Source organism: Glycine soja, chromosome 10 (assembly GCF_004193775.1).
Source record: "Glycine soja cultivar W05 chromosome 10, ASM419377v2, whole genome shotgun sequence".
Classification (NCBI taxonomy): Eukaryota; Viridiplantae; Streptophyta; class Magnoliopsida; order Fabales; family Fabaceae; genus Glycine; species Glycine soja.
In genome coordinates, this window is record NC_041011.1 from 49903634 (window position 1) to 49917237 (window position 13604).

The 13604-nt window shown below is 33.4% G+C and overlaps 1 protein-coding gene, 1 long non-coding RNA gene and 4 other non-coding genes across 7 annotated transcripts; 5 read left to right on the forward strand and 1 right to left on the reverse strand.

Annotated features, from left to right (window-relative positions):
- Nucleotides 1–79: 79 nt before the first annotated feature.
- LOC114369414 lies at nucleotides 80–4211 on the forward strand. Its single transcript, XR_003657624.1, has 3 exons — nucleotides 80–263; nucleotides 357–2425; nucleotides 3770–4211. It is a non-coding gene; the product is annotated as an uncharacterized LOC114369414 (long non-coding RNA).
- A 766-nt stretch (nucleotides 4212–4977) lies between these two features.
- LOC114369310 (LIM domain-containing protein WLIM1-like) lies at nucleotides 4978–7010 on the reverse strand. 2 transcript variants are annotated; one of them, XM_028326520.1, is made up of 5 exons: nucleotides 6687–7010; nucleotides 6052–6148; nucleotides 5733–5779; nucleotides 5440–5526; nucleotides 4978–5323 (listed from the first exon to the last, which is right to left on the reverse strand). In XM_028326520.1, exons 1-5 carry the CDS (start codon nucleotides 6822–6824, stop codon nucleotides 5150–5152), a joined length of 543 nt encoding a protein of 180 aa, XP_028182321.1. In that variant the 5' UTR covers nucleotides 6825–7010; the 3' UTR covers nucleotides 4978–5149. The 2 variants fall into 2 exon arrangements, with proteins under 2 accessions (XP_028182321.1, XP_028182323.1); XM_028326522.1 differs by having other exon boundaries at nucleotides 5440–5523; nucleotides 6687–7001.
- A 1207-nt stretch (nucleotides 7011–8217) lies between these two features.
- TRNAP-UGG lies at nucleotides 8218–8289 on the forward strand. Its single transcript has one exon. It is a non-coding gene; the product is annotated as a tRNA-Pro (tRNA).
- A 2137-nt stretch (nucleotides 8290–10426) lies between these two features.
- TRNAP-UGG lies at nucleotides 10427–10498 on the forward strand. Its single transcript has one exon. It is a non-coding gene; the product is annotated as a tRNA-Pro (tRNA).
- Nucleotides 10499–13011: 2513 nt separating this feature from the next.
- Nucleotides 13012–13083, forward strand: TRNAP-UGG. Its single transcript has one exon. It is a non-coding gene; the product is annotated as a tRNA-Pro (tRNA).
- A 426-nt stretch (nucleotides 13084–13509) lies between these two features.
- Nucleotides 13510–13581, forward strand: TRNAP-AGG. Its single transcript has one exon. It is a non-coding gene; the product is annotated as a tRNA-Pro (tRNA).
- Nucleotides 13582–13604: the final 23 nt, after the last annotated feature.

Consider the following 13604-nt stretch of genomic DNA (forward strand, 5'->3'; position numbering starts at 1 on the left):
ATTATTTTCTAAAAAAAAAGAGAGACAATCTTAATTCTTAACTAATTCAGCAAAAAAAAAAAAACTTTAACTCTTAACTGTGCACTCCATTCGGCGTCTGAGCCCCGTATATGAGTTAGGGTTTTCGGTTTTTTCATTCACAACTTCAACCCTTCCTTTCAATTTTTTTCCTACCTACCTACCAATCAACACCTCGCTGGTTGTTGCAGTGGCGTTACACATGGATCGGATTCCGATCTACACGCCGATGGTGCTAATCGGAGGTACGGTTGATTTTTCGTTTCTGATTGGCCTTCCACGGCTTCCATTAATCTTGTGCGTGTTCTAATTTCATTTGATCCGTTTTTTTTTTCCAGGATTCGAAGCCTGGTGCCACGGATCTACCTACTGTACAGAGGTGTGGCGATCGTGTTCGTGTTGCTCTTAAGGTCGCTTTCGGAAGATCGTTTGTTCAACGATCGGAGATTGCAGCACAGATCGAGTGAAGAAAGCGTGGCTGTGTTCTTCGCATTCCGATGTCGGTTCATGTTGTGGTATTGAAATTATGATGGGGTTTTTAATGGGGGAAATTATTGTGTTGCGTGGGTTTTATGAAACAGAGAAGGTTCTGGTAAACTTTGTTAACCGACCTTTGCCATGGCAGGTGCGCTTGCATGGCAGGTCAAAAATATTAATAAAAAATCAAATAATTTTTGGTTTTGGGGGAGATCGCACGGGAATTCCGGGCTTCTCCCTCTGGTGTGTGTGATGTTCTTCTTTTTTCTTTTATTTTTCTTTTTACTTTATTACCTATATATGCTTCTGCCACTCTCCTTACCACGGATACATCGCAGGACTCGCGTTTGTCTTCGATCTAACAAGGTATTATCTATTACTTTCACAATCAGGCATAAGGGTTTTCTTTTTACCGTGCTAATAATAGCTAACAACGCATGTGCAATTGATAACATTAATGGAAGCAAGTAATTCGTATATGAGAAACGATTCAAAGAAGTTTATGTGTTCGATGCTTTCGATTTGGGGAATTCGTAATTGAAGTGGTATTAATTCCAATTTTTGGGCATGTTCTTTATTTACAGAGATTGTCTAATGCTTAGTGGATTTCTTTAATTTGTGCATTGAAAGAATGTAATAGGATGTTTTATGGTATTTTCTCGACGGGAACATTGATCTCAATAATAACCTCATTGTACAAGTTAACTTATTTTACTTGTTATTTAAATTTTCCAACATTATTACGGATTGGCATTTAATGTCGTTGAGTTAATTATTTTGCTTTTGTGATATACGAATTGTAATATGTTTATTTTGTTCGTTATATTAGTTTTTTTGTCCTTTAATTTATCAATTAGATTTGATTTGGTTCTCAATTTTTTTTTGTTTAAATTGGTCTTCTAATTTTTAAAATTAGAGGATCAAATTGAAAAAAAAAATAGAGGATGAAATTGAATCTAAAAAATAAATTAGAGGAAAAAAAATACTAAATTAATCTATTTGGTTTGATATTTCAAAAGGTTAAAATTGCTAAAAATTAATTTAGTTCTTAAAATGTTTTTTTACTTAGACTTGGTCTGGTTCACTTGGTCTTTTAGATGGTCTCGCCTTATTCTTTTTACATGGTCTTGGGTGGTTTTAGAAACACTTTTTTTCCCTTTATAAATATCAATATTTCTGAGCCCTCATCTTAAGAGTTCTTGCTCCCATGTCTTTTTCCTTTTCCGAGTTCCCAAGCCATTACTTGAAAAGTTTCCTAGTTCTGTCGCACCAACTATTGTTGGGAAGAGAGTATCTTGTTTACATCTTAAGGGACTTTGGAGGGATGTGCATAATAAGTTCTTGAGGAGAATGTGAATTCATATACGTATTGATCACAATTCGTGTATAAGAAGGGATGTGCTAGTTCCCTATGGTACAAGAGATTCATGAACTCCAATCTCAAGAACTTATGGACGTGATGTGCTAGTCCCTATGGTACAAGAGATTCATCCAACAATGGGAGGGGCAATAGAACTAGCAATCTGTTAGTGAGACTAACCCAAGAATTCACTAGGGAGGAGAAAGAAAATGTGAGAATCACTGGAGACCAAGTCAAAGATAAGACTCAATCCAAAAGATTAAGTGAACAAGATCAAGTCAATGTAAAATATCTCTCTTGATAAGCAATAAGTTAATCAATTAATTAAAGGTATATACCTTTTGAAATATCAATACAATAAAATCTCTGTTGCTCTTTTCTAGCATTCCAATTTCCCAAGTATTTTGTAGATTTACATAAACACTGTTATGAAGCCTCTGCTGCCAGAAATGCAAAGTGTAACCGTACCATGTATTTCAGTGATCTTCCCCAGCTTTTCTGTAAAGAATTACAAAGTTCATGTCTGCAAAAGGCCAAGTTCAAGGGAATGTTTTATTCATCAATGTTGAGGTAGCCTTCTCAATTTGAGTTAATGAAGTTCCATATTATGGTTTATCTTTCAGTTTCTGGAATAGTTCTAAATTGGTCTTTTGTTTCTTTTTGTTGTACATTGGAAAAATTGCATGTGCAGAAGATCCCCTCACCTTTCAATTTTATCTTTCATACATTAAAGGTTAATGGAATATAGCGATCCTGTAGAAACTTTGGTGACTGCAGGGAAAATAAAGAGTTGCCCACTTCCCTGTCTACACGATATAGGCATTTGGTTTTATTTTGAATGTTGCATATCAAAAAACAGTACAGTTGCATGTTTCCAAATGGAGATTTTCTTAATGTGATCCTAAATTGAATTTCCAATTTGAGTACAAATTGTGAATTGAATATTTCGTGCATGGATTTTGATCACTGTCATTAAGGGGATTATCGTAAAGTGAGAAAGAAAGTTTGTTTCATCCCTATTATCTACTTTACAGGAAATAAATCATTTTTAAATGCAATATAACAAGACACACGTACTATTACCTAGCTTATGTTGAATTGTGGGATTGATATGAGAAAGGTTAAAGCCATATATACAAATGTTACAACGTGAGCATGAATAATTGTAGATGTTTTTGTAATTTATTTATTAACTAATAATATAAAGTATTGAATATATATGTGTAATCAAGAGGTTCTTAATTTAATATTTAATATTTTCTTTATAAAATATTTAGAGAAATGTGTAATCACGAGATTCAAACTTTTTTGACAGGTATTATGGTTTAAAGTATGTTTTTATATATTTAATTAAATTATGAAAATTGAGTAAAAGAGATTTCTGTCTATGTTGATGTCATAGGTCTGTAAGCTCAAAATGTTAGAGCGCTCAAAGCATTTGTTATTGACCTATTCTTTAAAAACATTTGCTTTGAGAGGTTGGTGGTTCGAATCCATCTAGATCCGTAGCTGAGATGATTTGGCTTGGTTTTAGCTTGCCTTTAGAATACCACCAGTTTTATACACTATTGCCAAATTTTTTCTTGTAAGTTTTTTAATATATTATGTTATATTGAATTAATATTTTTCTTAGTGTTAGCTTGTTTTTGAATTTAAACTGCTACCTAATTATTGATACTAATGTATCATTGTTGTACTCTGCGCGTGCCCCCCCCCCCCAAACACACACGCACTATATATATATATATATATATGTGTGTGTGACACATGTTCTTGAGAGCTAACCAAATTGAATTTTTAAAATGAATTAAATTTAGCAAATTAAATAAAAAGAGACCAAAAGAGGAATTTAATCTATTGATGGATACTTAATGTGTGATTGCCTTTTTACCTTCTTTGATGTAACTGAATCAGAAAAAAAGAACAACTAGAAGCAACAGAAAAAGAGCTCCCAAGATTGGCAACCCTAGTACCACAACTAGAAGCAAATTCATAACAAGAAACACTGTTTGTTTGACTGGTGAAGGGGAGTCTCTGGCTCTTGGTTCAACTATTGGTCCCGTAGGCGGGGATGATGGTAGTAAGGGCGACAGACAACGATGCTTGATCCCAAAATATCAACTATATTTTTCTCCTTGATGATGTTTCTGGAGTTCACTCCTAGAATGATATCTGTGTAATTTGGATTCTAGGTTTTTAAGCCTTCTATTGTTTTTATATAAAAGGGAAAAACAATGTAATTTGCTTCTATTTTTTAAGCCTTCACTTATCTCATGAGAGGGGAATGTAATTTACTTTAACGATGTTACATTAAATATGAATTAAACGGTATATCTCAGCATAATATTTACATGCATCTCAAGCTAAAGATGTGGAATTTACTCTTTATATTTGTATGTATTCAAAGTCAAAATATAAATTTAAGACTTGTTGATTTATGTGATAAGCAAATTAGTTTTTTTTTTCTCATTAAAAATCCCATTTTGAGTTTTATAAATTTAAAAAATAAACATTGAAAAAGCTTTATATTGCTGAAAAAATAAATACGTCATTATTGCAAAACTAAGATCTTCAAGAAATTATAAAGTTAAACTAATAACTTAAATTAATTGATACCTATAAAAAGAGTAATAATACACAAACATCTATTTATTTTAAATACTCTATTAATATCTTTTATCTTTTTTCTTATCACATCATAAAATTTTATATTTATGTATTTTTTTTTATTTTCTCTATCAAGGTGTTGAATAATCATTATGAGTGTCTCTACTAGACATTTTTCCTATAAAAAGTTAAAAGATAAAATATCAAAATATAATTAAAATTTAGTTAAAAGCACAAAAAAAATCAATTTAACAGTTATAAAAGTTTTATATATCTTCATTTAATATCTGAAAATGAATATAATGAAATGAGTATATAAAAATTAAAAAGTTGATATAATTATCATTACAAACAAATAATTCAAATATTTTTTATATTTGATACGATTATAATTATATTTATATTGATTTAATTCGTATATTTTAATATTTAATTATAATTCTTTTTTTATTTATAAAAATTACAAATTGAGGATTAAGTGTGCACTAAATATTTATTTTATGAACTTAAAAAAATTCTTTGTTAAAATGAAACTGCTGAAAGCATTCTCAAGAATCAAAATGCGCACACACACACACAGCAAACTTTCTATCTCATCAATGCATGCATTTTACAAGGACAACACTATATATTATGCGTTGCTGACAATGGTGCATTATCCATGGTAGTAGTATACGACATTGCTAGCTAGCATTCATTCTCGAGCTGACTGTAATTCCCTTTCTCTTTGAAAAGTTGAATGTGATGGTGTTTGCAGTAGAGCTTTCCCTCGTGTGTGATAAAGTTTGATGAGCTTACAGTACAACCTCCATAGGTACACTTGAAGCAGCCCTTGTGGTAGGGTGTCCCATTAACCGTAACCTTTAATATATGCAACAACAACAATGATATACATATTAGTATCAATAATATTTAGAAGGATGGGGAATTAATAAAACAGTCGTCAATTGAAAAAGCTATAGTATTGTATTGGCTACCCTCTCAGTGGGATACACTGTCTTGTTGCAACACACACATTTGTCTCTGGTGCCCAAGAACACGTTTGCGAGGACCTTAGTATTCTGCTAAAATTATCCAGTTCCAGTTAGATGCCATTAAAATATTAAAGAGAGCAAATAGTGAAGAAAATGAAAACGGCTAACTTTGCATGACAAATGAGAGGCATAGTTGCTACACAACAGGTAAAAAATCTTGTTCAAATTTTAATGAACAAAAGACTAGAATCCAGAAGGGTGTCAATATATGGTAAGAAAAGCTACAGAAAAATCACCTCATTACCAGTGACCGGTTTCTCTGGTTTCTGAATTTTGGGTATTCCTGTGAAAACGAAAAATGTTACTCTACTCTAATTTTTGGAAAATATTGAATATGAGGGTGTATGGGTGGAAGAAGAGTTCTGAAATACAGAGAAAAATTAAAGGAAAAGGGAGAAACTCATAAGTGTGATAAGTGATGTGGTAGGAAATGAACAGAGAGATATAAAGACAAATGGGGGTTGAAATGTGATGGAAGAGAAAGTAGATATATAGTAATAGTAGAACCTAATTTTCATGTGAGATTTGTGTTTCTAGTTTTTAAGTCAATTTTACCTTCAAAACTTTTGTCCAGGCTACCAGTTCGCTTGTAGAGTTGATCATAGTGAGGTCTGCAGTAGAGCACCCCCTCGAAAGAACAGTAGTTGCTAAGCTGTAAACAAAGTTACAACAAATTACAAAAAAATGTAGGATTAATTTGGTTAACTTCGAACACTTGTGATTACTGATAAATGTAATCGGTTGGCCATGAAAACCTGAATTGTTTTTAATTAACTTTAATTTAATTCAATCACATAATTGCATTTTGAAAGAATATTTATCAAGCCAATTCATTAAAGAAACTTCGAAAAAATTAACACAATAAAATTATGAGAATGGTAGTTTAGTTAATCATTCAATTGAGACATCTATTTGGGCTTTGGAAATTGGAATTGAGGGAAATGAAACAACTACAAATCATTTTTGTCAACAACTTAAGAAAATAAAATAAATATAACGCGTGAGTGCACCTGCATCCAAGTTTAGTTTTGTTAAGTTTGAAGAGTGGATAATAAAACTAAAACAAAGAGAATGACATGTATATATATAACTATACATAATGCATGCATGATCAATATCAAATGGGAAAATGTGGATTGCAATTTGTACATACACTATATATTATATATATTGGCATATAGTTTCTATACCTTAAGGGTATTACCGCAATGGTGGCATCGGAAGCAAGCCTTATGATAGACACGGCTATCTGCAGTTAACTTATCAACAAGATACACAGTTTTGGCACAAGCCATGCACTTTTGTGTGGTTCCTCCAAAACTGGCCATGGCTTCTTATATGACCAAACCCTGACAAGAAAGAGCAAGAGAGAAAGAGAGGGAGTAAAGTTGCACCCTTCTGCAAGGAATTCCTCTGCTGAAGTTTTTCCTTACCCTCCTTTGGTCTTCTCTCTCTCTCTCTCTTTGCCTCCTATGAAAAATGTGAATGAGAACAAGAGATAAAAAGATATCATAGGAGGGAAGGGGTGAAAAACAGAAAGAGAGAGTCGTGGACAGCAGTGAATTGCGGATGACCTTAAAGAGATTTATATATATGCTATATATGATGAGTTGTGAGTAAATTGTGGATCAGATGAACAAAGATTTTGTATAGAATATAACAGCGGTGATGAGTTGGCTACCCAACAATGTTATTGTCCGAATTCAAAATAATCTCATATCTCATACATCAAGTGATTTCTTTTTTCCACTTTGAAAAAAAAAGAAATAATACCCTCTATTGAAGTGAGTTTGAATATTTTAGTATTTTTTAGGACGAATATTATGGTAAGTTAATATCTAGAAATAGTCTAAATTTAATTAAAGATGAATGCATGCTGTTAAGAGTTACTAATTAGGAATATTAGTTTGTGACAAATTAGCTCTATATATAGAGCACTTCCACGCTTTCATTATCTCTTTTACTCAATCAATTACAGAATGTATTTCTATGGTACTCCTCTTCTCTACTTTGAACTCTATGGTGTATGGCCTCACTATTTTGGTGTCATTTGTATTTCTCCTCAAACCATATTATCTCATATTTCTGATACATCCCTCTACATTTTATCCGCAACTTTAATCTACACACACGTGGACGCATTCAACCTGGTACTGATACCAGTTATCGTCAAAGTTAGCAGCAGAGTAGTCCAATGGTCATGAAACATGAGAACGTTAGATGAGAAGAATGATTATGTTCTTTTTCTTCAGTCCTGCTCAGAAAATTCACCAAATAAAATCCTATTGGATATGAATTTAGAGAAAAATATTGTCATTTGTTTGTTTATAGTTTTAGATAAAGATTTGATGATGCCATGATGGTAACAAACTGCACTTGTGTGTAAAAAGCTAAAAATAATTCGGAATGTCACTTATACATGTTAAAACGAAATTAGAAATAAGAATGCTACTACCATTTTAATGACAATGTGTGCGAAAAATAAGAGGTACACAAAAACGATGTTTCAACTTTGGTTTTTCCTTCAGTACATGTTATGGATAACATATTTTGGTACATGTTGTCAAATGACCAATATCTTAGTGACAAGTGTACTGTGATGTCATAGAGTAGTTATGATCTATTAATTACCTTTCAGCAACTTTATACAATAATTTATCCAAAATTTCACCAGTGAATTTCATAGGATGATAATTAGAAAACACCAAAAGTATAGAAGTAGGGCATTTGGTCTAGTGGTATGATTCTCGCTTTGGGTGCGAGAGGTCCCGAGTTCGATTCTCGGAATGCCCCTTTTTTATTCATATTTATCAGCGCATTTGTTATTTCAAGTTTGTTTTGTTATTGAAAGATTGAATATGTCAAAGACCTACTCTGCATTATTATCAGCCAGAAAGGAATTGCAGTTCCATTTCTTCCACCAAAGACCTGCTCTGCATTATTAACAGGAGACGATGTGAATCAAGTATCTTAATGATGATTTACAACACTCAGATTTAAATACGTCATAACCCATATATCAACTCAAATGCTGTCTGGATTTTATGTAACTCTGCCAAAATAGGAAAAGAAAAATTAGTATGACAGCAAGTCACCAATAAAATGGATTTCAGCCCCCTTCACTTATGAAACAACATTAAAAGTACAAGTAATATTGTTTCAGGTTGTAGTAAAAAAGAGATTGCCACTATTCTTTAGGGGGTGCCATGTGGTAAAAGTCAGATGTATAGATGTAAATTGAGTAGGTGATGCAATTGATTGGCAACCGGCTACAATTTAATGTGTTTTCATGGTTGGTAACCTTATCTCATGCAAGACTGAGAAGTATTATTGCCAGATAAAGTATTGTTATCAAATCAAATATAAAAGCCAAATATCAAGTCATGACTCACGCCTCATGCAAACTCTTATGGCAAAACATTACTTCAGAAGTTACAATTTTTCATATATTCAGTTAGCCTTGTATCTCTCTTCCAATCCAGTTTCTCACAGGAGAACAAAGCATATAAAAGTCGGTTGCCGTTATATTAGAGAAAAAAAATCCTATCTCACATCAAGATTTCATTTGCTTGCTCGAAGGATCAACTTGCTATAACATATTCTAAACCTTTCCAGAAACGATGTTTCAACTTCATAATTCATCCAAAATTTCTCCAGTCAATTTAGTAGTCTAATAATTAGCAAACAACAAAAATTACATAGCAGGGCATTTGGTCTAGTGGTATGATTCTCACTTAAGGTGCGAGAGGTCCCAAGTTCAATTCTTTTCACATATTTATCTGTAACAGTATTGTCCTCAAGTCCTCATGTGTGTTTTGTCATTGACTGGCACAAAGACAAGCACTGCATTCTCAGTCAGAATAGAATACTTGTGGTTGCCTTTTTTCCACCAAAAGAACAGGAGAAGATGTGAATCACAGTCTTAACAATCTGGCTGTAATTAGCCTTCACAGTTGATCACCAAGACAGCTTGCCACGAGGCACTTAGAAGTTTCTTTGATTTCCCATCTCTCCACAAGTTTTAAAGCATCAGTCAAAACACTGAGATTGTGGTATGTGAATATGTGATCTTTAAGTCTAAGTATGCCATTTGAACTTTACATTCTACAATGAAGTGGCATGGCTAATTCAACAATGTTCTCTCAAACTAAATAAGCAAGGATGTTGAGATAGTGGTATGTGAATATGTGATCTTTAAGTCTAAGTATGTTCATGATGCCTGGCACCTCAAAAATATCAAATTCTTAAAAACAAATATTATTCATATCCCTTACACATGTAGCATTAGCAAGTATCTCATTTTATATTTTACAACACTTAGATGTAATATGTGATTACCTACATATCAAATCACATGGTGTTTGATTTGATGTAAACCAGTCAGAGAAGGAAAGAAAAAATAGTATGACACCAACAGAAGTTACTTCATTAAGCTTGCTTCAGTCTGCAATGCAACATACAAACAGATACACATTGCAAAACTTCATTTCTATGATTTAAAATGTTTAATAAGCCAATCAACAGCTGTATCAATGTTAGTTTGTTTACTTAAAAAACAATAAGCATCAGAGGCTGAATGAAAATGCATTAATTGGGATGAATGATGGGATACATTAACAATTTAACAGTTTTGGCTGGGAGTTTTTCAGTACTAAGTGACAATTTGCCACTGAAAATGTAATAAAATAATATGTTACAAGTCAAAGTTGGTCTAAAAATATAAAATCAGAGGGTTAAAGAAGCTAAGTCTTTGATACCTTGACTAGAAAAACAAGTTAATCTTGATTGACAATTGCCTATCCAGGTAAGCAAATCTAGGCATCTGGTCACTCATGTAATCTTACTGTCTGAAGCCAATGTGGCATGCATAAAATTTTTTAACAGAAAGCTAAACATAGATTTCCCTTAGCCTTCTTCTCCCTCTCAATGTGGGCATTTGGTCTGGTGGTATGATTCTCGCTTTGGGTGCGAGAGGTCCCGAGTTCAATTCTCAGAATGCCCCTATCTTTTCATTTTTATCTGTGCCTGTATTATTTCTATGTGTGTTTGTCATTGACTAGGCATGCACAAAGACATTCACTTCAATCTCAGCCCCTATTTTTTTTTCATTTTTATCTGCACCTGTGTTATTCTCATGTTGTGTTTGTCATTGACTAGGCACAATGACATGTACTTCATTCTCAGCCAGAAATAAATAGTTGCAGTTGTGTTTTTCCACCAAAAGAATAGGAAAAGATGTAAATTAGTCTTAACAATTTGGCTGTATTAGCTTTCACTATGATCATCAAGACAACATTGTAAGAGGCACTTAGAAGTTACTTAGATTTCTGTTTCTCTCCACTAGTTTGCAAGCATCAGTCACAACACTGAGGTTGTGGTATGTGATCTTATGTCTCAACTACACCATTTGAACTCTTCATTCTACAATAAAGTAAGATTGCTAAATTCACTGTTATTTCAGATTGAATAAGGAGGTTGTGAGTTGTCCTTTCAATGAGGCCTAGCACCCTAAAGTATCAATCTTTACAAAATGTTATGCGCACACATTGCACAATTATTTATTCGTGTCCATCTTATTTTATAATATACAACACTCAGATGTGATATGTGATAACCTACGTATCAAATCACATGGTGTGTCTGATTTTGTGTAAGCTAGTCAGAAAAATAAAAGAAAAACTAGTATATCTTAGACCAAAAGAAATTACTTCAATCAGTTTGCTTTAGTCTCTAATGCAACATACAAACAGATTCATATTGCAAAGCTTCAGTTCTTTGACTTAAAATGTTGTATAAGCCAATCAACAACTGTATCAATGTTGGTGGAGTTCTTTTAAGAGATCATGAAGCAACAAACTGTTGGGGAATTCGAGGGGAGTAAACACCGGATAGATTTACACCGGTGGACCACGAGCCACCGCATAAGGGAACTTGACACTACACTTCAACCCAAAACCTTAAGACTCAGGTTTATGGGTCTTCTCCTCACTTGTATGGTGCTTAACTTTTCCACTTTTGCCTGATGTGCGACTTCACCTCACACTTGTAACCCAACAATCACCCCTTCAAGTGTGAGTTTTTTTCACATGATAGCCTCCCCCCTCGAGCGGAAGTCATCCACGAGTATAGCCCATCATCCTCATCTTACTCGTCTGAGCCGGTCACCAAGTCGAACCATCGGCTCTGATACCAGTTGTTGGGGAATTCGAGGAGAGTAAACACTGGATAGATTTACACCGCTGGACCATGAGCCACCGCATAAGGGAACTTGACACCACCCTTCAACTCAAAACCTTAAGACTCAGGTTTATGAATTTCTCCTCAATTATATGGTGCTCAAGTTCTCCAACACTGATTAATTTCATCCCCTTAACTTATGAAAAAGAAACAACCTTAAAAGTAGAAGTAATATTTCAAATTGTGAAAAGGAGAATGCTACTACCATTTTAAGATGTGATGTGGTAAAAGTCAGATATATAAATTGTTGGACATTTTAGTATAATTGATCTCTTTATTATGTTAAAATAAGAGTGCACGCTTGTTTTAATGTAATAACGAGATGTTCGGTTTAGGCAAATTTTGGAAATTACATGGAAGTGACTTTCAGGAAAAGGCAGTTTTTAAAAAAGATAAAACTTCCATCAACCGCAAAAAACCACCTGTTCTTTGATCATAAATAATCATTCTGGTTCAGAAAGCATAACGGGTGACAAAATATACAAGACCAAAACAAAACTCTTGCAGTATAATCTTCTGATTTTATCCGATTGAACAATTTTAGTTGAACCCCGAAATTTGATTCAATTTGAAAGTGTTATACACGACTTCATATTTATTCAATATTATCTTGATTTTCAAATTAACCAACATAAATTAGAAGCGAATTTTTAACTTCAGAGTTTACATACCTTAATAATAATTTCACCAAATTGATTTATAAGTTTTTAATATAATTAGCAAACAATTTTTTTTTTGCTTAATAAAGCATTTGGTCTAATCATATGGATTTGATTCTTGATTGGGTTGGGAAAGGTTCCAAGTTCAGTCTGGGAATGCCCACTATTTTCATGATTTGGATTCTGACAAACGTGACTTGTTAATCGGAGTAGTTAAGTACCAACAACCATAGAGTTTTATTTATCAATTTTAGCCTTTGGAATCTTTGGAAGCTGTCAAGCTTGGCATAGTTTGTTTACTTAAAAAACAATAAGCATCAGAGGCTGCCTGTGAGTGTGTTGGGATGAATGATATGATAATAATGTGTTGTAAGTCATAATTGATCTAACAACCCAATAAAAAAAAGTCATAGTTGATCTAATAACAATATAAAACCAGGTTAAAAAGTAAACTCTCTTTGATACCTTGACTAGAAAAATAAGTTATCTTGACTGACAATTGCCTATCCAGGTAAGCAAATATGCTCATTACTGTAGAACTGAAGACAATGTGGCATGCATAAACAATTTTAATAGAAAACTAGAGATAGATTTAACTTAGCCCTTCGCCTCTCAATGTGGGCATTTGGTCTAGTGGTATGATTCTCGCTTTGGGTGCGAGAGGTCCCGAGTTCGATTCTCGGAATGCCCCTTTTTTAACATAATTATATGTGCCTGTGTGTTCTCATGTGTGTTTTTCCATTGACTAGTCATAAAGAGATGCACTGCATACTCAGCAAGCTATGGTGTCATTCTAGGTGTTGTGAATGAGAGAAAATACTAAAAAAGGATCAATGAAAAACCTAATTTTTTAATTCTTTTATTAAAGGATAATATCTTTAGTTATCGGACTTGGGTGCAGCTCAATACGCAAAAAAAAAGTACCCATTTTTTTTTGCCTAGTAATTACCTTTCTGTCCAAGTCAACTACAGTTATTCTCTTTTAATTTCTTGACGCGCAGGACACTTCTATTGTCTGCTGGCTGTTCATTTGCTTACCTAACACAACGTGGCATGCATAAACAATTTTAACAGAAAAATAGAGATAGATTTAACCTAGCCCTTTGCCTCTCATTGTGGGCATTTGGTCTAGTGGTATGATTCTCGCTTAGGGTGCGAGAGGTCCCGAGTTCAATTCTCGGAATGCCCCTATTTATTTGTAAACAGTATTGT